Source organism: Microtus oregoni, unplaced genomic scaffold (assembly GCF_018167655.1).
Source record: "Microtus oregoni isolate MIOR12 unplaced genomic scaffold, Mior012 000047F_ref0000412, whole genome shotgun sequence".
NCBI classification, from domain to species: domain Eukaryota; kingdom Metazoa; phylum Chordata; class Mammalia; order Rodentia; family Cricetidae; genus Microtus; species Microtus oregoni.
This window is the reverse complement of record NW_024543221.1, coordinates 12,301,121-12,325,432: the sequence shown is the minus strand read 5'-3', so window position 1 is coordinate 12,325,432 and position 24,312 is coordinate 12,301,121. Positions and strand designations below refer to the sequence as shown.

At 39.9% G+C, this 24,312-nt stretch overlaps 1 protein-coding gene across 1 annotated transcript in view; it reads right to left on the bottom strand.

The window, feature by feature from the left end:
- The window catches only part of Ush2a (usherin), a 669,744-nt gene that overhangs the window by 497,097 nt on the left and 148,335 nt on the right, over nt 1-24,312 (bottom strand). Inside the window, 13 exon segments of the mRNA XM_041635252.1 lie at nt 1,453-1,517; nt 1,519-1,596; nt 5,216-5,256; nt 6,369-6,498; nt 6,500-6,536; nt 8,402-8,575; nt 8,578-8,658; nt 9,641-9,829; nt 9,832-10,086; nt 12,112-12,224; nt 16,461-16,565; nt 16,567-16,621; nt 20,120-20,283. Coding sequence (XP_041491186.1) covers nt 1,453-1,517; nt 1,519-1,596; nt 5,216-5,256; nt 6,369-6,498; nt 6,500-6,536; nt 8,402-8,575; nt 8,578-8,658; nt 9,641-9,829; nt 9,832-10,086; nt 12,112-12,224; nt 16,461-16,565; nt 16,567-16,621; nt 20,120-20,283 — 1,487 coding nt within the window.

Here is a 24,312-nt window from a genome sequence, read left to right as displayed (position 1 = left end):
AAGGTATAAGATACGGATTGGACAAACACACGGGAGATGTTACTGCGAGAGCAGAAACACTGGGTATCCAACAGCACCGGATGACTTTGCAACTTCATCACTTAGGGGTTTGGACCTCCCACCCACCTCCCTGCTGGCTCTCTCTATCCTAACTCTCCCAGAGGCTAATCTATAGTGTCTGCTCAATCTCTGCCTTATTTCCGTCAATCTGCAACATTGAATATCCTTTTAAATTCCGTGTCATTTTTTGCCTAAAGCAGATAGAATCCACCTCACTTATTCAAATTTAGTACCTTTGAATCATGTAATTCATAAAAATAAATGGGCTTATAAGAAAAATAGGGACTCCATATGATTTAATACACTTGATACTCCTTGAATGTACTCTCACTTCTGAAATACACACAGATTAAGCATAAATTCACGAAGAATTCAGTCATTGAGATAATAAACCACGCTGTCACAGAATTTGGGTTTCCTTCACATCCATGGGAAATTGTAACAAGCAAAAGTCATTGTGTGACATAATTTGAACCAAATTAGTTTCCCCAGAACTGGCGATAGGAACAATAGAATTAGATCTACAGATGGAAGGGTGATGGTTAAATATATGTTTTTACAACACCTATAATTAATGGAGAGATCTCCTAACCTCTGTACATGTAGAGACACCCATAAAGAGAATGCAAGCCTTGCTGGCAGAATCAGTGGGAACTGAAAATATTCTAAATGCTGGTAGTGGAGTGTATAAGGCGGTGGTGATATATGTATTCAGCTTTGTATAAATCTAGTTGGCTTGCAGTAAAGCAAACAAAAACGACACAAACCATATTCTAGGATTTAACAATTTTCCTATTATATTGTAAAAACTTAGGAGATTCTTATTAATCATAAATAAAATAGTATGCAAGCAACTGTCTAACAGATGAAAACATCGTGTCAGGACAACCTACAAATTGCTTGATATCCTCTTGGGACAGGAGTAGGCAGTCCCTACCTAAGAGGTAAAATGAAGATTGAGGAAAGAAAAGTCCTGTGTCCTGGTGAGATGCCTCCTAAACACATCTCACAACTGCCAGGACATTCTGAGGTCCGAGGGAGAGACTGAGCACAGGAGGCATCCTTATTCCTTAGCTAATCTGGGGTTCTTCTGGTATATCCATAACCCTTGGCTCCATGTTGTTTTGTTTAAAAATCTCAAGACCAACAGCATTCAGGGTCACTGAAGGAGCATCAGGGGACAGGGAGGATGCATGTGAAGTCTAAAATGCAGGTGTCCTGTAGGTGTTAATTTTCAATATGGGTGTATTTCTTTTTTTTTGAGTCAGTATGCGATTTTATGATTTTTATTGAGCTCTACATTTTTCTCTTCTCCCCTCCCTGCTTCTCCCCTCACCTCCAACCCTCCCCCAAGGTCCCCATGTTCTTTATGTTCAGTTGGAATGTATTTACCCGCTGCTAGAGTTTGTCCTGCTCCCGAAGCACTGGTTACACAGCCCATGAAATTGCAGAGAGATAAAGATGTAGATCCTATAAGGTCTGAGTCCCTTTATGATGTAAGACGGGTTTTGGGACTTGGCAGAATACAACAGCAAACTGACAATAACAATCATACAATAATCAATACACAACCTATAATCTTGGCATTACAAATTCCATGAATTCAGATAGAGGGAATTATTGCCAACTCCTATAAGGAAAGTGATTTCCAAAAAAGTCTCACAAGCCAGGGTTTAATTGATAATTGTACAATCACACTGTTTTATGAGGTAATAATGCAGTTCCTGAGTGGATAAATGAGAAAACAGAGTTATGGCCTCATAAAGCAGCATGGATGTATGGTTATTGTCACCAATGGTAGAGATAAAGATGGCGACATTGACATAGTTATTGTGAAAAAGTCCAAACAAAGCCAACAGTAGCACAGGGTGGTGATGCCACATGCCACCTGATGGCAGAACACAGGACAATGGCATAGTGCTAAGTCAGCCTACCATTTGCTTAAAACCTCCATGGAAATAAAGGGGGAAAGGATGGATGCCAAGTGAATATTTCCTTAGGTCAAATCTCACTTCCTTTCCTATTCAAATAAACATAAATTAGACTGATAGCTATATTTTCTCGAAATGTTGTCATCATCTTATATTTTCAAATGAAAAGAGAATTTGAGCAAAAGATACTGGGAGGAACACTGTAAACAATTAAACAGGCAGCGAGTATCCACCCTACCATCATGAGAAGAACCAATAACAAACAACCATGAAAACTTGCTCAGATGGAGGATGTAAGTTATATTTAGGGAGAAATGCACACAGACAGAATTATGAACATGAAATGATTCTTCTTATGGCTACTGACATGGACTCACTGGGCTACATATGGATGCTTGGGTCAGCCAGAGACCAGACTGCGTATGCAGCTGTGGCCCCTTAAAATCACAAGATCTGAAAGTTTATACTACTTAGGCATGCCATAGCTACTTAATGTCATGAGGCAAACAGTCAAATGTTTGTGGTAGTGGCAATATAAATCAATGGTACCACCAAGGCTATAAAACTATAGGACACACAGCTCTGTACAGTGTGGAAGACTTGGTAATGTTAAAAATGAGTATGGTGTGGGTTGATGTATGTGCTATACTATATGTTTTATCATTGAGGTATGATATGTATACTTATAAAAAGGTTACAGTCAAAGATTGCTGAGTTACGTCAGTGGCAGCCCTGTGGCTTGTGTTTGCCATGCTTCTTGAGTCTATCAAGAGTTTATAATTAATGACCTAGTTCTTAGGTTTAACATTCATATAAAATGATACTTCACAAACAGACACAGGTTCAGATGCTTACAGAGTTTTGTGACATTCCAAATAGTTCTTAGGGATTTTCCCTACAGGAGTACAACAAAGTACTAGGGTTGTTTACCTAGGTATTGACTTCAAAATTATATTAGCCTAAGAATAAAAGAATAAATAAAATAAAGGGTGAGTCAAAACACAATGTTAAATATGGAATATAAGGATCAAAGACCAAACACCAGTCTTATTATAAATTTGCCTAAACAGCTACCTTATAGCAGATTTATAAGCCATCTAAACTGAAAAGCATGTTATTATATCAGATGTTATTTTATCATGAGATAGTTGAAGAAGTCACATATGTAGATAGACGGGAAAGACAATAAGGAACCATAAATTTATTGTTGACTTTTTGTCAAGCCCCAAAATAGATTTCTCTGTTTTGTATGTATATTTTGTCTACTAAAACAGCTCAGAATAAGGCAAAATTCACAGTGCCATAAAGAGGGTCTCCCTGCAAATGCAAGTCTCCCCAGAACTTTTAAAATGAAGTATTTGTGGAGGAAATGAGTTAAAACATCTTGTTTTTAGGACTAGTTTTCAGCCTGACAGCTGGCACCTTTCTAGGAGAAATGAAAGCCACCCACAGACAGAGGGAGTAGAGGTCCAGCAAACCAACGAAGCTGAAATGAGAAATATGATGTCACCAAGCATCCAGAGGAACTGGTAAGGACATCCTCTCAGGTACACGGAAGGAGCAAGGCCCTCCCAGCAGCTCAGTTTTAGTCCTCTGAACTCTAGAACTTGAGAGAATCAATGGATGGCCTAACAACTCATTCAGTTTATGGGGATCTTGAAGACTGTGTGTAAACAAATAGTGCTGAGGTTGAAAAGCCTGGGATCTCTACCCTTTTGGGGCAACTTTAGAGAATTCTGATTCTCAATGTTTGGGATGTCAGGTGAGAGATTTTCATAATGGTCTCATACTTCTTACTCTCAACGATGACAGAGTTCCCTATACTGTCTGCTGTGCCTGAGTAACCCTCCCCCATATATCCCGATCTCAAGTCTTCTACCATGGCTGGTGCCCTCTGGAGAAACAGAACTATGACAATCATAAGAGGCCTTCAATTCCTAGAGAGAGATGTCAACGTATTAAAGTGGTATCCTGCAACTGGAGCACCCTAGCTGGCGGACAATGAGGGTTCAGGGAGGTGAACTCATGGCAGACCACAACTTTGCTATTGTGGAACAATTCTTAAACTTACTTTAGTGGTGAACTAAGTCATCATTAAGACAAGTTTAGAGAAAGTATTAATTTTTAGGACTGTGTACTTAGGTGGCTATTGTCAATGTCATCTATGAACTACACAAAGATAATCTTAGGGTTATCATCATTTTAAGACAAACTATCCGATCCTTCTCGAAAGTATTGTTTCTACGTGTCAACAGAATCATGTGAACTGGATCAGATAAGCAGGGAACAAGTGTATGGAGGTCTTAGTAAGATGTGTGTTTCAGAGAGTAGGAGATTAACTTTAAAGAATTAAGGGATTTGAAGCACCAGCTGGGGTTTTAGGAGGCCGAGTTGGATGTGACATCTAGGGCATCCATCCAGTCCAAAGTAGAAGAAAAATAACTATATCTTACATCTGTAGAAGTGTTTTATCTTGCTCCCTTCAGCAGGAAGCTCAATGTCTGGTGAAGAAATTTCCATCTGAAGGGGAATAGTTCTCATGTGGGCACTCTCTGACCAGCATGCCAACATGAAATTCTGCTGCTTGACCTGTCCCAGAGTGGGAAGTAGTTTAGCCGTGGGCTCAGGCTGTGGTGTTGGCTGATGAACGCTTTGAGACATTACTAGATCCATGGGCTCTGGGAAGCATAATAGTGGGGAAATATGGTGAAGTATTTATGGAAAGAGAGCCCCAAGGCAGACAATATGCAGAGAAAAGGCACGTTAAAGTGACAGGAATTCTAGAGATCCTAAACTATCTGCTTAACACCCTCAAGAAGCTATTGGACTCTCATCATACCAGCACAGCAGGCAGAACATCGGATGATTGCATAGCTAGTGTTACTTCTCATTGGTTGGATTTTTTTTTCAGATATGTCATCTTAAAATAAAGTCAGACAGACTCAACCAAAATGCATCCTATGATGGAAATGGAAATCTAAGACTTGAGCATAGCCTAAAGAGTGTCATGCCGACCTTGGACGCTCTCTCTACACCATAAAGAAAGGAGAAGACCAGAGCTGACTACACATGTAGGCTGTCTTAGTTACAATAATAGTACAATAATAGTTACAAGGATAGGCTCAGAGGCTGCTGCTACATAGTCTCACCATGGTGGGTCTCAGAGACAGCAGCAAATACAAACATTCTCAGAAGACAGACCTGCAGGCATTGCATTTGCTTACCTGCTATGTGTGAAATAGAAGTATCTCAAGGTAAAGACACTCTGGTCATGGACATGAAACAAGATCAGAAAGTCAGAGTATGGGAAATCTGGGAAACATGATGTTCACAGATTGGACAAGAAGTGTGGAGATCTTATTATCTCATGTTGGTGTTCATCAAAGACTATGTCCCTCGGAAGTAGAAGTGAATGCCAAATACAGGATGACACATGCCGTTGACCCCATAGCCTCTCTCTGTACACTACCATGCCTATAAAACAGGCTATAAAGGTAAAGTTCCTCATCTCTACACTAGAGAGAATGATACCCTCTCATTTTCTAGAAATTTCCATAGCCAGTGAGCACTAGCGTAGACATTACTTGAAGACAGGATGTGAACATGCATCCAAAGCCTTGAAAATTCATTGTAATAACAGCATTTATATGAATTATATCAATATATAAAACTTGAGGCAGGTCTCATGTAATCTGAGCAAGCCCGAAATACACTAGTTAGTTGAGGAATGTCCTCGAACCTCATATCTTGCTGCCTCTGCCTTGAGGGTGGTTGGATTATACACTTGGGCTACTGTGTTAGTTTTATGTAGCACTAGGAATCAAGCCCAGGGCCTAACACAGGCTAGGCAAGCACTTGACCAACAGGGCCACATTTGTCAGCCCTACAGCCATCATTTCTGTTATATTGTAATAAATTTGGTTCTTCATCACTTTTCCCAAGGAAATGAAGACATACCCAAAATGTGTATATGCGATGGTCTTCTCAATGTCATTATGACATCTAAATGAATACAGTAGAAATCCTGACAGATTGTGGACTGGCTAACTGCAGTACTATGTGTTCAAATAATATTTTCAGACTGCCTTACATAGTACAAAGCTATAAAAGGACTTCTTGGAAAATATTTTAGACTAAGTGGAAACAGCAGGTCTTACGAAATAAAATTGCAACTACTTTAGTTCAGCACATTAGATAAATAAGCGATAAGCATAGATAGACGAAGGACCTTGAAGAGCTGATGTTATGCTAATGAACATGGCCCATTTGATAAACACATTTGGAGAGAGATTCTCCTACAGAAATCTATAAATTCAGAAAACATCAAATGAAGCCATAACTTAATTCAGGAAAGAAATGAGCTGAAAATAAAAATACCTTTGAACACATCGTCACTGGAACATCTTGTTGGGGGGACTGTTCAGAAACCATGTTGATGTTATACCCTAGAATTTCTCCTTTTGTAAAGCCTTCTGCTGGCTTCTCCCAGGAGACACTGAGTGTGATGAGCGAGGGGAGACTGAAGGGGGAGCATGAACAGAGGTGCTAGCAAAGACAAAAACATCATACGCATAAATGAAATCATAAACGATTTCAGACTTAGCTATTGTTTTTTTCAAAACCCTATAATGTGTAAAAAAGTTCCATTTTTAAAAATCTAAAAAATGTACATATATATATATTTTACATATTCACGTTAAATTGTCATTCAGAGTGATGTTTACTACTTTATCAGGTAAGGTATCTTTCATTTACAAAATAGAATTCAGAATGGTAGGATGAATGGGTAAGAGCAATTGATTCACAGCATAAGGACCCGAGTTCAGAAAGCTGGTTATGACCTCAAATGCATCTGTAATCCTATTGCCATCTCGGGCAGAGTCAGAAGGCTCACTGGGGATGGTTAGTCACCAGTCTGGCTGCAGGTTCAGTGAAAGAACTTGTCGCAAGGGAACAAAGTGGAGAGTGATAGAACAGATACTGGATGGCTTCTCTAGACTCGGCATGCATGCAGACATATGTTCTTTATCTCTCTTTCTCTCTCTATGTTCCTCTGTATCTCCGCCCCCCCCCCCCACACACACACAGGGAAACTCGGAAACTTCTGTTTTCATGAAAATAGGCGGTGAATAATTTGATAAGAAATTTGGATAATACAGAAAGAGAACATGTCACAGTCCCCAAAGCAGACGATGGATGACAACATACTAGATTTCTTATGGAAAGCCATGTTTAACTAAACCGAGTCAAACTAATGAGGCTGGAGAAAATCACTCTCCACTAAAAGGTCCATCTAAGATGGACTCAATGAGCCCAATGAAACTCATAGCTTTGGGTCAGTCCTTCCTGAAGTGTGCAAGGCACACAGACGCCACACACTTACTCCTACCATCCTTGCCGTCTTTGTATAGAGTTTAAATGAGCTGCCAAAGGTGTGTTATCAAAGGGCCTCATGGCATCGTTCCTCTCCAGTGGTCCTTAACATCATGAGGGCTCCCAGATGCTGTTTCATTTGCTATTATCTCATTTCTGATCTTGGCTTTCCATTTCCAGGACTTCATGACTCAATACTTCACTTCTCCTGGCCCTCTAGTTTGTCCAAGATGGCAAGGAGTGTTTGGGAGGTGATCAAATTTAATGCACATTTAATTCACTCCATGAGGCCTCTGGACATGCACCCAAAGCTATTCTCAACCTTTACACTTTCAACCTATTAAACTGAGGTTGAGTTGTGTGTGTGTGTGTATGTGTGTTTAGTTTTCTTATGTTATCTTTATCAAACTATCTGATTTATTCTCAATTTTCCATTTTATTTCTCATATAAAGTAGACTTCTAATACCATAAGCATTGAAGAAACAAGCATACTTTTATTCTGTATTGAATCTACAAATGTGTGTGTGTGGGGGGGGGGGTACTGGAAGTCGATTTTATGTGAGAAATAAAATGGAAAGTTGAGAATCAATCAGTTACTTTGATAAAGATACCATAAGAAAACTAAACTTTTGGCTCTTTGCCCACACCTTAATTCTGATTGTTTCAATGCAACTTGGGGTTAGACCTTTTGATATATTAGTTTATGTCATTATGTAACCTCTATTACCTTCAAAATTTGTTCTCAAAAGAGAAATATCTAATCATAAAACTAAAATCTCTTTCCCTGTTGGTAAACAATGATAAACACAAAGCACGATATGGTTAAGTGTCTGTCTGCTCGACACTGGGAATCAAGTGACCCCTCCCCATACACACAAAGACTGGGGCTACAATTAAGCCTTCTTCACTACAAATGAATTTATAGCTAAACCGTCTGCTCTTTCCACTTCCAATGGTTTTTTTTTTTTACCTTAATTTCCAGGCAGCACTTTTGCTGAGGGGTTTTCAAATAAGAATCTAAAGCATCCGTCTTTACCTGACTCTCCTATTCTTTCTGAGGCCCGGGAAGGTGACACACTGGCAGCCATATTCACAGCTAAGACCCTAAAGGCTTACCCTGCGTGTGGCCCTGAGCCAGAGATGGGCACGTTGACTTGGGGAGGCTGCAACACGTTCTCACTCCTCTTGGCTGACTTTGAAGTTAGGTGAGGAGCCAACCACTGCTCCGAAACATGCAGCTTTTCTTAGTAGATAGCCATCTCTTCATGGATGATTCAAATCTCACAATTACACCTACGAAAGAGACAGTAGATTGAAGTGACCTAGGCAAAGGGACTTTTTAGGGACTGGTCACTTAAGGCTGCAAGTTTTTCAGTATTCTGACTGCATTACCTGTTGATTCTTTTTAGTAATCTAGGGATAGAAATTTAGCATTCTATAAGACAGGTGTCTTTAAAAGCAGCAAAACTGATTACAAAATTAGCATGAAAGCCATTCTATTTTTGAGGAAAATAAATCAAAAGAAGTATAACTACAAAACAACCATAATTTACCATATGTTAAATAAAGCATTTGCAGGATGGGTACTCATAATTTCTGCTAAGGACATCCAGTTCTTTTGGGGTACCTGCGCACTCTACTTCCAGTGTGCATATTTTGAATATTGGACATTTAATTACATATTTGACACTATACACATTTGCATAAATATTGTGTAACTAACGTGTATCTAGTTTTTACCAAGCAACAAAAAGTTTGATGTCAAGTTTTGCCATGGTATGTACATAATATAAATTGTTAAAAACTTAGGAATGTGTGTGTGACCTATGTACCCCAAGGTTCAATTTTAAGAACACAAAAATTAACTTAATGGAATCAACTAGCCTATGTACAATTTTTTTGTATTATTTTATATCTTTTTCTTGCTTAAAAGAGAAAATTTGCAGCTTATGGGTGCCCTAACTTGTGACTCAGTCAAATATAATGCATTTTATAAGCATGCATCCAATTATAAACATCATCTGTGTTGTGGCAGATGCCATTAGGAGCAAAGATAATATTAGCCTTTTAAAGAGCAATTTAATTGAATGGAATTTGTTCTTCAATTAGATGAAATATTCTCTTCTGCTACCAGTAGAAATAGAACTTCATATCTTCAAAAATCCTTTCCTGAGTATACGCCTTACATTCATAGAAGCAAATAGAGTTTCAGTCTCACTACATAATCCTTCATCTCTGTCTCGGTCTCTAAAGGAAAGAGACATCTAGGCCTTACCATTTTGTGCTCCTGATAGAGCCCATCCTACATGGGGTTCTGTGGAACTGATTTTCCATATTGCAGGTGGCCGCAGCCTTTGGGGCAGTGCCTGGGCTGTGGTTACTACAATGGGCAAGGTGTGTAAACAGCCTCCTCTAGTACATTCCTGTACAGATAAACGGTACTGGTTGAATGGAGCTAGAGTCCAGTGGTAGCTGGGGTTTCCTGACCTTCGTAAGAGACACAGGGTTCGACACTGTCCATGGGTGTGCGTGATAAACCATCCTCCTCTATAGGACCAGAGTCAGAGCCAACAGAAATGGTATGCGTCAAGTTCAAGTGTTCTTCTGAGACCTCCAGCTCTGCAGTATAAATGACAGTGATGCTCCTTGTTGAACCAAGAACACTAGAGGCCTCTACATAATATGAATATGATGTGAGTGATGACAGACTGCGACCAAGCACTGAGTATCAGAAATAGAAAGGAAAACCAGACAGTCAGAATTCACAGCTGCCAAGGAATCCTTTCCAATGGCCTCTTTCTCATGCTGTTTAACTGTGTGGTATACTGATCAACTCATTCCAGTAAGGGTGTGCTGAATAAGTTTACAAGGGAGACCAGGCAAATTGTGGCTGCTTGTATTGTCCAGTATGTTGTGAGAAAAGTGTCAAATGGAGCAGAGAACACTTAGAAATCTACTTCTGCCCTTGGTATGCTCTTCACAGGGTCCCCCGACAGAAGTACCCATAGGAAGTCCTTGCAATCACTGAAGCACATATTTGCTATCAGTACACATATTGGTTTGTTTGCCAAATGCTGATCCATGAGTCCAATCTCTGCAACTACCACCAAGCACCTGCTCTTTCTCCTGCCTAATACCTTGACTGGACCCTTCCTGACCTGTTAAAATGACATACAACCATACACACATTTTGCTAAGTCTTAGAAATATTTGTCAACTACAGAGAGGCTGTACAAGAGAAGTTTGAGATGAGCAGAATCTCCATGCATGAAGGGCAGAGGGGTCAGAGAAGAGAAGGTAGAAAGCAGAGATTGAGAAAAAAGGCATTAGGTAGTGGCCATGATAAGCTGTGTGCCTGGATCCCCACTCTCTACAGAGACAGCAATCATATTGCAGACCTAGGAAACAAAGAAATGTCAGAGTGGCTCTTGACTGCTACATTGTCTGACTGTGTGGGGGTCCGTGGAGGTTTCTGTTACAGAAACACTGATGGTTTCTGCATATCTGGATGCCCAAGGAATAGATATCTGGAGTCTAATTTTAATCCACAAAATTTCTTGACTTTCTGAATGGAAAGGACACTGTACTGAGAGCCGGCATTCATGGGACCTCTTTTGGTTAGAGCAAGGTGGCTTTTGGTGTGGGAAGTCCTTATGTCTGTGTGTTGTTTTTATTGGTTAAAGAGGTAGTTGCTTTAGGCCAATGGCTTAACAGAGTAAAGGCAGGCTGAGAGAGATATAGAGAGACAGTAGGCAGAGTCAGAGAGACACCATGGAGCTGCCAGAAGGGAAAGATGTGAGCTGCCAGCTGGAACCTTGCTGGTATGCAACAAGCCATATGGTAAAATATAAAATAACAAAAATGGAATAATTCTAGATGTAAGAGCTAGTTAGCAATACACTTAAGCTATTAGCCAAACAGTATTGCAAATAACAGTTCCTGGGTGATTATTTTGAGTCTAAGCAGCCAGCAATGTGCAAGCGGACTCCAACAACAGACTTTAAGCAAGGGCCAGATGTTAGATGCAGGATGGAAAAGCTTGGAATATGGTGGAGTGTTCACAAGAACCTGTAGAAAAAAGCAGCTTCCCCTAAGTCAGTGTCATGGGGATGCCAAGGAAGAAACTGGTCCACTGCACTTCAACAAGACAGTATCCTCAGGAGGAACTTCTGCTAATGGCCAGAGAGAAGTTATACTTCCCAAATGCCACTCAACATGGCAATTGAGGGATGACAGAGAGAAGCAGGCTTAACAATATAAGTATGGACCTGAGCGGAGGTGCTTTTGTTAGTCTGTGCACACATCACTGCAATTTTATCATGGAAATGCCTATCACATGAATATCCCATGTGCTCTGCTGATCAAGTAGTATCCTCCACAGAAGTAAAGAATGAGACAGACAGAGAAACGACATCACCCCTATTCAGATGAGGCCTCTAGGGCCGAGACCCCGACTTCCTTGGTAAGGTGCTGCCATAGCCCCTGAATGGACGAAGCTGAGAAGTCTCTGTGTCGACAAAACTTCCCGAGGACCTGCTTCTTGTGGTACCCAAGGAGGAGACTCACCCCAGGGCTCATAGGGAGACCAACCCTGTATCAAGTACTTGCCATATCATTGTAGTTTCAAGATACAAATACGTGATCTGATCTCCAAGGCTGAGAATGTGTAAGAGCACTGTTGTTCAGTAAGAAAGAACCACCGTGCAGTTTGCTATGGTAAGACTTATTTAAGGACCCCCAACTTACCCCGGAAATTATCCCGCAGGAGAAATGGTTTACAGGGAGAGCAAATTGAGAACAAAGACTTTGTCATGAGGTCACAGCTCCCTACTGACTTCTCTGTTTTCTTCTCTGAGTCCCTGAAGAGGATGGACATGTTCCCCCATTTGACTTTTTTTATCAGCATGTGTTAATGGGTTTTCTTGTGATACTTTCATCCATAGATATACTCCACTTTGATGACGCTCCTCTCTTATGTCCACACCTCCTCATTCTAGCCCCATTTTTTTCTTCTCCATTGCACTCTACTCCTATCTCAATATCTTTTACAAAATGCCTGCATCCAGCATCTGAGAGAAATGGGTGTAATGATTGTGTATCTAATCAGGCTTATTCCACTCACTCTGATGATTTCCATCTATCTTCCTCTAGATTGTGAAGAAAAAATTTATTCCTCCTGATTGATAAATAATATTTCACAATGAAAAAAGCATTAATTTTCCTTAACTGTGTTTTGTTCAATGGTTATCTATGGTGATTCCATATCATGGTCACTATGAATAATGCAGCAACGATCACTGATACACCTGGATCAGTAGTAGGATTATAACTGTTAATTCCTCTTCATTTTTATTTATGTGTATTTGTATATGTATGTGCATGTGTCTAAGTAGGTGCACATGAACGTAGTTGCTTGTGGAAGTCCAAGGGTGTCAGATGCACTGGAGCAGGAGTTGTAGGTGGCTGTGATCTATCAGCACAGGTCCTGGGAACCAAATGCAGGTCGTCTGCAAATGTATTCCATGCTCTCAAGCACTGAACTCCCTCTCTAATCCCACAGTTAGGTTTATTTTTATTTTGTTCTGCTGTGGCTCAAACCTAGGACCCTAGCATATTTGGCAAACATGCTATCACTGAGCTTCATGCTCAATCTCTTACCCAGTTCCTAGAGTTGAATATGTATTTCATCAGGAAGAAGGATGGCTTTCAGTTTTAGATTCCATCTCTAGTATGTCTGCTATTCTCTTGTTTCCAAAATCAATATATAACATTATATATATATATATATGTAATTTATTTGGAAGACAAAACTATGAATATATGTGTGTATATCCAAAACTTACCGAGAGCATCTTAAATATGAAACACTAAATAAAGGGTGTTGTTCACCTCTGATAACTGTTCTTCACACTGATGATGTAGGGGAGCTTTGGAAAGGTGGGAGGGGGAGTCTCTGCAAAGCGCCGAGTAGGTAGAAGTCTGAAATGCTAACTTGAAGACTAGGGAGATAGCTCAGTGGTTAAATTCTTGTTGACCAAGCATGAGGACTAGAATTCAGATCCCCAGTACTCGTATAAATGCCAGGGTGTGGCAGCTTTCCTGTAATGCTAGCTTCTTAAGGCTGAGCCAACTATTCCAGAGTAAGCTGGGTAGTGATGGACATATTGGTAAGTTCTAGGTTTGCCTGAGAGACCAAGTGAGTTTATACTAGGCCTTGATATACTAATGTACACGCACATACATCCATACATACCCATAAAATATGTATTTAAGCATATGCACACATCATAAAATGCCACACACTCTCTCCCCTCTTTCTCAAAAAATGGAAACCTAAATAAATAAAAAATAAAATCAAAAACCAAAGGGCTAACGCAACCACATGCTCTTCTACTCCTCACAGCATGTGAGATGTCTGTCAGTTACATGTTATTTAGGAGAACACTGAATATGCTATAGTGCAGTTACTGCCTTTGTGCAGAAACTTTCAAATTATCCCACATAAGTGTGTCTAATGGTTGGTTTTAATGTTAACTAACACAGTGTGTTATTACCGAAGAAAAGTCATTCCAAAGCTTTAAAGATGTTAATATAGAGATGTATGATGATGGTAAGAAAACGCTCTCCAAGAATCCCTCAGGATTCCAGGCTAGCTAGGGGAAGTTTCTGTACTAATGAGGACTTCTATAATAGTCTCGACTCCATGATCAAACTTGCTTGGAAGACAACACTATTAATTTTCTTTGAAAAGTTCAGTGATTCTCTGCCTACAATTCCAACTGCCTTCATTTAACCCGCAGATTTGTGTTCATTCGGCTGAATAGAAACAGTGTTTCCTTTCCATGTTATTCATGCTACCCAGGCACTGAAGCTGGAGCCATAAACACTGGGTATTATTAGAAGACTGGGAAGTTCTGACCACGCTCACCCATTGTTGCCACTGTTTAAATGCCGTCATGCAGATAACTTTCACATCATTAATTACGATGGTTGTCGACAAATGCCAGATATGGCATTTTTAATGAAAAATGATGTTTCAGGAAATAATACCTTATTTGATAGGATTACAGATGTCTGATTAGCGAATGAGTGAATGAATATTTATTACCCACGAAACCATTGTTTGGATTCTATGTTAGTACAATTGTACAGAAAGCCCTGGTGCTGTACTCCTCTGTATCATTTTATCAAGTAGGACCACAATATGCTACTGTGAGAAACATGGGTTGAGTGGATCACTGATGGGTTCAAATTAAATTCAAGGCTGCTTGGAAAATGGAGCCAGTCTGGTTGCATCTTCAGAGATAATTCAACCAGTAGTCCTGTCAGCTCAGAAACCATTTGCAATATTTTTATAACTCTCTCCTTCCTCTGTCACGAAAGTTTAAGTTTCAGAACACCTGGATCCCACTGACTTTTGGAAGAAAATAGACATTTTAGTAGCAGGTTTTCGGATGCTTTGCCAACATGGCAGATGTGGACAGATGTTTGCTTCCCATCCCAACCTGCATCGCGAAGTTCAGAATTTCCATTAACTTCACAGAAGACTAGAAACAGGGAAGGGATATTTAGCATGAAGAGAAAGTAAAGGACACAATAAAAAGTAGATGCAAGGCAGACACGATTAGATCACATTTGGAATTCAATCTGCTGATATAATAGATAAGAAGTATCTGTCGTCTATTCAGGAGCTTGAGGTCAGCCGGTGCATTAAACCTGGCTGTCTTCCATCCCTGTTAAAACAGGTTATGGAATGTCACTCTTTTAAGTTCAATTTACACGCGTTTTAAAGCTTGTTATTCATGTTCCATAAGTTTGGAGGGCATGCGAGATGATTCTGCAGGGAAAAGTGCTTGTTGAGCAAGGCTAACAACTGTGGGAAGAGAGAGTTGACTCTCCAAAAGTTGTGCACCAACCTCTGCATATATGCTACGGTATGCACGCATACACAATATAATAAAAAATACAACATTTTAAAGAAAAGGAGGGATAAAGAGAATGAAAGGTAGCTTCAGTGGATTCCACCTTCTAAGATATCCTAAGGTGGTTTTCTAAAAGAATTTGTAGTTAAACAGGACTAGAAGCAGAGATATAAGTCCATAAACAAGCAAGAAACCCCTTCAGTGTATCTTTAAGGATGACATATTTAAGTCATCTGAGTACTTTAAAAAAAAAAAAGATGGTAGTTTCCCACAAGTTTGGCATCAACAAGCTCATTTATTAACAATTTACTGGACCCAAACCAGACTTCTATCTTGTGTTCCTATCCTCTGTCTTTCAATTTAAGCCTGTGATGCTATGCCACACCTGTGTGAACAAGGCAGCATCTATATGAAGTTATATGATATGAATCGCTATTAGTAAGTATCATGATTCAGATTTCAGAATCTACACTACCTCTGAATTCAAATACACAATCATACATACGTACACACAGTCATATATGCTTATAATTCCAGCCCTTAAATGCTAGCCTAGGTCTCAAGAGACCCTGTCTTTTAGAACCTTGGAAAGACTAGAATTGAAACTCTTGACAACATTCTGCAATATTTAAATACAGAGAAAACTGTAGTCCACTTGATGTCACACTCTCAGCCTTTGAAAACTAAAACTATAACAATCCATATGCAAGTTCTTTCTAGCATTTTTATATTACAAACCATATAGGAATGGACATGGAATTTTTCTGTTCATTTATAGATGTTTTTGTGATAAAATTTCTATGGTATGATAGTTCAATAATACATGATATGAAGGAAAGACATTTCATATATTTTAACAATTTACTATGTGCAAAAGGCTATTCCTGTTACCAGGACAAACATCCTTAAGTCCATTAGTGTTCCAGTTTTGATATACCAATCATGATGGATGGAGTCACTGCTTTCCTCTCGGGAAATTCAATAATCATCTTACCAAACACTATACATCTTATTTTCATTGTGGTTTTTTATTCCTAGTGAGATTTATAATTCTCTCTGCATGAGATGCTCTTTGCTCATGGAGGGGACTATGACATTTTTCTTCAGCGTCAGAGAGTTTAACTTATATCAATTCTTAGAATACCACATCTTTCCATTACCAAATCCTAGAACTCATGGTATGGAAGTTGATCTTTGGTTGTATAGATTTCAGAACAATCCCTGAGCAGAGTGTAAGCCAGCTGGTGGGCAGTGGGAAAAACAGGTGGACTCCAGGAGATTGATAGAGTACGAACTTTGAACCAGTGCTCTGGGTGGAGGTAGCTGGGACGGAGCTAAATTGCAATGGAGAGAGCATATATTAGCAAAAGCAATCGATAAACACACTAGGAAACTGAAGTAAGGTACCCAGCAAAGAAGTCCTTCTGACTCAGGGTCAGTTTATCAAGAAGTCATGTGGTTTACCAAGACATTAATAAACAAAATGTATGAATCACCATTTCTCTAAGACAAAGCTTTTTATCTACAAGCATAAGACATGTGTGTAGATCAGAGCAGCTGACATAAACAGGGTTGGGGGGAAACTACGGGGTAGTCAAGCATTTTCTTCACCGTAGTTTTTAAAAAAATATCTTAAAGACATATAACACTTATTTTTTCTACTGAATTTAAAAATTGACACGAATTCCCTTGAAACTTGATATGTAAAGGGTACACCTCTTGGATGCTGAAGAGTGTTTCATTCCACTACGTAAGCAGTGGTTACTTAAGCACTAAGTACAAGGTCTTATTTTACTTTAAAGGACATAATTAAGTTCAAGAACTGTTTGCTGACATAAATACATATGAGTGCCAACAATCTAAATATTGTGGTGAGTTCAAGGCCAGCCTTGCTTACAAATCAAGTTCCAGGACAGCCAGAGCTATTTCAGAGACCTTGTCTCAAAAAAAAAAAAAAAAAAAAAAAAACCTCTAAAAATTGTTAATTAAAATGTGAATTCACATGTGACTGGAAGAGCACTCTGAAGTTTAGATTGCTTGTCTTGCAGATGGGGGCACTCTTCCGATTGTAGGAAAATCTAAAACTTGACTCTGGAAACTCTAATCTTTTGATACCACAAATATTCTTGACTTCTAGAGGAATCTTCCCAACTTTTGAGTGTGAGCTTTGTTATTTCCCCAGAATACACAGAAAAGATAGAGAGAAAAAGAAATCTAAGAAAATACCATCCAAGGTTCAAGCTAAACCCAGTTTGAGAGAGGTGACCTAGTAAGCTTTCCACTGAATGAGATGTCACACGTCCACACAGTTATGTGACTGGCTTTTAAATCCACAATCCTTCCACCAAGAGACATTTTTATAAAAACATGCAAAGAACTGAAACTATTAAAATAGATACAAATAGGTACAGATATTTTATGCAAAATGTCTGAAGCCATTTGGTGAATCTTTCAGGTCTCAAGATAAAAGACTTAATTGCATTTAAAATATATGTAACCCAGAGAGACTGATGAAAGAACTTGAAAGAACTTTACTTCAAAAAGGTGTAGCAGCCCAGGGTATAGTAACAGTAAAACTCTTGCAGTTAACAGTATATTGGTCTCATGATGTAGAAGGGTCATCTGTCTATGTGTTACTTTCATTGGTTAATAAAGAAACTGCCTTGGCTTTTTGATAGGCCAGCCCGTAGGTGGGTGGAGTAGACAGAACAGAATTCTGGGAGGAAGAAAGCAGAGTCAGGCAGACGCTATGAAGCTCTGGCCCGAGATGGACGTAGGTTAGAATCTTCCCCTTAAGCCACCACCTCGTGGTATTACACGAATTATTAGAAATGGGTTAATCAAGATGTGAGAGTTAGCCAAGAAGAGGCTAGAGCTAATGGGCCAGACAGTGTTTAAATGAATACAATTTGTGTGTTGTTATTTCAGGTATAAAGCTTGCCATGCGGAAGCCAGGCAGGACGAAAAACAGGCCTGCTCACCTCATCATGATAGTCTCATATCTCTTCTGTTCACAGAATTACTAAATGTACTGTTTTCAGACAGTTATGAATAAAACATTCTCTTGGGTTTGTTTTTAGGTTAATATTCTTAAATGCAAGTGAGCTAGGAATGGCTAAAACATGAACATATGCACTAGAGTGTATATAGTTTTGTTGAAGTTCATACATAGACGTTTAGAACAAGCTACGATTCACTAGGAAGGAATATAAAAACAAACAGTTAATCCCCAATTTCCTTCTGTCTCTCTGAGTTAGGGAGGTGACCAGTTCTTGGAAAGGATGAAATTAAGTGATGGGAAATAGGTGGTTTGGTCAGCAGAGAAGCAAGAAATCAGAGCAGGCATCAGTACTTTCATTCTGTGCTACCCTCTGCTATTTGAAAGTTATATCCCAGGGTCCCACTGGGAACTTGCTGTTCCTCTCCCGGCTACCCACAGATGATATTGGAAAGCTATCATCAGTACATTTCCAGGAAAGAGGAAATAAAATCATGGAGATAATCCCGTGGAGGGACACCACCAGCCACTTTGGGAATCCAGGAAAACCTTTTCAACACCTGTTGTACACAGACAAACAACAGCCAGAAGCAGTTCACAGTTTCAGTAACAGAGAGCATACCAATGTCCGTCACTCCACATTCTGTGAACTTTGTTGTTCTGAACGGCTGCTAGTAATATAGAAAACAAGTTGTAAATCCCGTTATTGCCTACTCTCTCCCTCTTCCTGTCTTCCCTCTTTCTTTCTCCTTCTCTCTCCATCACCACCTTCCTCAAATGTAGACAGTGGGCTTCCAGATACGCTGTTTTCCAGAGTGGGTGACTAGCTATGACATCAGGATGTAGTGACTGACTTTCCTGTTATGCTGGCTCATGACAGAGCAAGTTCCACGAGGAGAATATGCACAGTGTTGAAATACGGAGCGGCGGGCTGTGTCCTGTGCCACGCGGGAACTTCGGTTCTGTAAGTTTATCATTAAAGTGTGAATATTGTTTAGTATCTGCATTGCATTTATTTACGCTGATACAGCACAGTGCAGTCTGCTGCAGAGGGCACTTTATCACATGTCCAGGAGCCTTCTGTTAGGAATTCTGGGAAAGTGTGGACACACAGTTTTAGAGTAAACACAGGAACCCCATCCATAGCTATAAATCGAAGGACTTCAGGTGACCTTCAGCAGTCAACTCTGGGCATTATAGAGTGGTACAAAGTCAGAAAAAAACTAAGATGCCATATTAGGGTAAATTAATTAAAATTATAAATGTGAGATGCAGACTCATGGCTAATATATGTAAAGTAGAAAGCAGTGAGAACAGAATATCAATTACAGTATAGTGTGAAAATAATAACTATAAAATTAGAATATTAATAAACAACATTAGAATAGTGTTCATAAAACTTGAAGCATAGTACATGAAACTTGTAATAAATAACAAATCTTCTATTTGTTATAGTAAATTACACAGAAATACATTTGTGAGCTAGGGAGATAAACTGTTTTTCTTTAAATATCAACATCATGATTTTAACAGTAAATGTCCATGTTCTGGAAAAAAATCTCATCAGGGGAAAACTGGAAATTGTTTCCTTTGCAGGTGATTTTATTCCACCAGACAGTTGTCCGTGTTTTACTACCAGTCTCGGCATTCCGGAAATTTCAATTAGCTAACCAAGGAAAGACATACAGATTTCTTTTAGTGTGATTTTCTTTAGTTTAATTTTCCAGACTGTGCCTAAGACTTCTTAAATGAGTTTTAAATGGAAGAAAGCATCGAGACCCTCCTCCCAGGTCCTAGTGTTTCACGAGCCAGCATTGGGCTAGAATGGACTTACTTTTGCTGCAGCCCAGTAGACGGTTGGCACCCAAGTGGCTTGCACCAGGAACTCGAGTATCACACTTCGGGCCTGCAACACGCTGGTTGCAGAAACATTGGCCTGTGACCACATCACAAGTTTTGTTCAAGGCTCCTGCCCGGTGACAATGACAAGGCTGGCCCCTGAAAACAAGACAAATAAATCACCAAGAGTGCTCTAATTAATTATTCAGAGTGTCTGTCATACCTATCAGTGACAGTGTGGTTGAATACAGCTTGCTTTTGCCAACGACCTGAAAGGATGCTTGAACTGCACAAACACAAACTAGAGCAAGAGAGAACAGAGCTTCATCAAAATGCTGCTGGTGCCTAAGTCCGTGCGAAGAGTCCTTTCAGTTAATGGATTCCAGGGAGGTGGCTCGGTTGGTAAAGCACTTGCTGAGCAAGCATGGGAGTGAGCCTGAGCTGGGACCATCAGTATCCATGTGAAGACCAGCTGTGCAGCGAGTGCCTGCTACTCAACATTCAGCGATAGAGACAGAAAGGTCCTGGAGCTTGCAGCCCAGGCAGTCTAGAAGAATCAGTGAACCCAGAGACTGATCTCAGGAAGTAAGGTAGAGAGTAACCTTGGAAGGTGTCAACAATACACAAACACAAGCAGACAGTCAGACATACACACACACACACACACACACACACACACACACACACACATTACGCTCTAACCATACATGGTGGTACAGTAGTCTCAGAATGTGGGAGTCAGAGGGAGGACAATCAGGAGTTCCCAGTTGCAGGGTAAGTTTATTACCAGCCTGGCCTACATTGAGGCTTTGTCTCAGTAACTCCCAGAAAAGCTTTTACATGCCATGGTGCATTGCCACAATTATTCTCAATACCAACCGTGTAATAAAATGAAAAATGTGTTTGCTTACAATAGAAGTTCTATCATCAGCTAAATGGTTAAAGTAGGTACTTCAAATTTATTTTTATTTAAATATCCAGTTACAACATATATATGAAAAATAAGTCACTGCTCTCCCTAAAATTGTTCAAACTCTATATTTCATTCTATAAAGACTAAATTTTGTTGACAATCAGGCAGATTATAATTTTTGTTGACGCTTAATATGACTTATATTTGAATTTTTTTCACTGTATTAGCTTCATTTTTTTTGTTTGTTTCTGAGATAAAGCATTCTGACAATGGCTACTTAAAAAAGGAAGGGGTTGAATCTGGCCTGCAGTTGGAGGGGACACTCCGTCATGGATGGGAAGTCAGGGTGGAGGAGCAAGAAGCAGGAGATCATACCACAGTCACTTCCAGAAAGCTGATGCTCTCTGCTGCCTGCCTCCTTTTCTCCACTGTGCATTAAGGTCCCACATAGGAAATGGTGTCCCCCTCAGTGGGCAGGTTTTCCCAACTTGGTCAAGTACATGATCACCTTAGGCACCCCTCCCAGGAGGCTCCAGATTTTGTCAGTATAGCAATTAGCAGTCACTGGCTCTCATCAAGAGAAGACTGGAGACAATACAGCTACCCTGATCTCTACCAAGGTAGCAATGCTACAGGATAATGAGCATTACCACCACAAGATACAAGCTCCATAAGCTCTTAGACCGAAAGTCATCTGTAATATTAGCAATACCAACTTGCAGTGGAAGAGAGGGAAATCTTTATCCTCGGGGTAAATTATTCTCATGCATATTCTCCTCAGGGCATTTCATTAGACTAAGCAGTCTGGGCACTATAAACATTAGAAAAAAAATTTTAATGCCCACTGAGAATATTTAAGCAGGGACTTTACATGCAGATCGAAAACAACACTAAATAGAGTTCTCTATTTAAACTATAGATAAACTGATGGGCATCGTGACTTCACCCTACTGCAAATTTTACGGTGTGATCTCTTGGTTAATCATTCAACACCCTTAAAGAGGCCGATAAAAGCTAAAGCTGCAAAATAAGTTGAAAATTTGTGTGATGGACGAATCTGCCATTGGGAATAAAAAAAAATCAGGGTTTCTCCTGAAAGCGACAGTAGCATAGTTGCCCTTTTTATGGTCTTGATAAAAGAACTCCCCCTACAAACAATCCTGATGGTCTTTAGGTGGACACACTGCACTAGAACTTCATCCCCAGCAGATGGTTTCTTTTTCAGACAAAATATTAGAGATGAGGAAAATTATGCATTAGAATTAAAATAGAATTAAGAAGCAATGAAATGGCTTATTTATTCTTAATTTCATTATGTACTATCATTTACAGTATATTGTTTGTAGGCTTTTAACATAACACTAGTAAGACTGAGCAGTAAGAGGCAGTCCTTTCTCTCTCTCTCCTCTCTCTCTCTCTTCTCTAACTTCCTCCCCCCCCCTCTATGTACACACACACACACACACACACACACACCACTCTTGAGTAAGTGCCTCTTGAGCATTTCAGCTCTTATTGTCATTCACTCATGAGTCAACCACACTTACTTTACACACAGCGCATTTAGAGTAATGGCTTGCAGGGCGGGACCTAATTCCATCCCTTGCTGAGGCTCTATTTTCTTGCAGCCGGCTGCTATCCACACAGCTCCAAGTCAGCTATGTCAATATCCGTGGGATATTAAGTTCTGAATCCAAATGGAACAAATAAATCACTTCTTAGGAAAGCAAGCAATGTTTTGAGTAATTAAATGCGTCTATTTCTGGTTTTATTGTCTCTTCTCCCAGCCGCTGTTGTATCAAACATATCCGACTTATTATAATTGCTTAGTTTCAGTTAGAGAGAATTTTTCCTTAAGTGAAGTTCATCAGAGCGGATTTTCTAGAATATTACAGTTTGCAACCAGTCCAAGGGACACAGGGGATAATACTGTAATTAAGGCTTAAATGAAATGATTCCTATAAATTTCTCAGCCACTCAAATACAATTTTAAACATTTGAAGACTCCTTAGCACGTTAGCCACAAGTTCGAGAGTGGTTTTTTCAGATGCCCCTCCTTAGAGTACCAGCCAAATGAAATATAATTCACATTTATTAAAACAAAATTAGACACAATGAAGGAGAAGACCTCTCAGGCTTAGAAGAGAGGCAACAAACTAAGATGAATTGTGATATTGATTTTGCCAGGATAAATGGTTTTCGTAATATTAATATAAAGAAACCTTTATTGCTCAAACTCTCCTGGCACAGCCCGAGCTGGTCCCGCAATCTGTTTAAAATCTTCATTTTTCATCCTTATGGGAAAAACCTCAGTTGCTAAATGGATTTCATAGAGAGTAATCTGTCAAGATTTATATAGATAAACAATTTGTGATGTTTATTGACCAGTTCATTATGATAAACCCAACAGGAGGGAGACTCTGCTCATCCTGGCCAGCTTACTGCTGCTGCTCCCCCACTCTGCAAATCAGTATTTGCCAGGTACACTGAGGGGCTAATTGGCTTCTGTCTCTTAAATGACAAATCTCCCATCCTGGGCTTTCCTGGGAGTTCCTTTCAGTTATTCAAACAGTGCAAAAGTCACCCTAATTATTATTACAGAAGAAACCTAACTCATAATGAAGACAGTGTGCTTCTGCAGTCATGATACTGCTGGGAAGTTCATCTGCTGGGATGCAGGGGACAGGCCACCCCTTCTTCTGGGACCCCAGCTCATGTGTACATGAAAGGGACTTAAATAAAGGCTGACATAAGTGTCGCTCACTGGGCCCAGTTCAGGTCCTGGTTGGGAATCCAGGAGACGAGTGTTATGCTCCTGTCCTCGAGAAACACACGGACGACTGTGAAGGACAAAAGCCCAGTGAAAGCTGCCAGTAACAACGCATGCAGAGTTTCTGGTGCCACGCAGGATGAACAACTACCCTTGGCAGTGCCTGGGGAGAGAAGCAGCTGACCACCACCATGCTGAAAATGCAAAGACTGAAATGATACAAAATGTTATACTTTCCGTGCTGACAGAATGCCTCCGGGGAAAAACCCCACATCTCATATAACAGGTCACCGTCTGAATACAGGTACATTTGATATCTGTAGACTATGTAGTGTGTGTGTGTGTATGTGTGTGTGTGTGTGTGCACGCACATGTGTGTATGAGAGAGAGAGAAGTGGAGACAGAGAAATGGGGTGTGAATGTAAACATTTAAGACAGGGTAAGTCCATATATGTGCATGCGAATTTGGGGGACTCTATCGATTCATGATACCACTCTCTGGTAT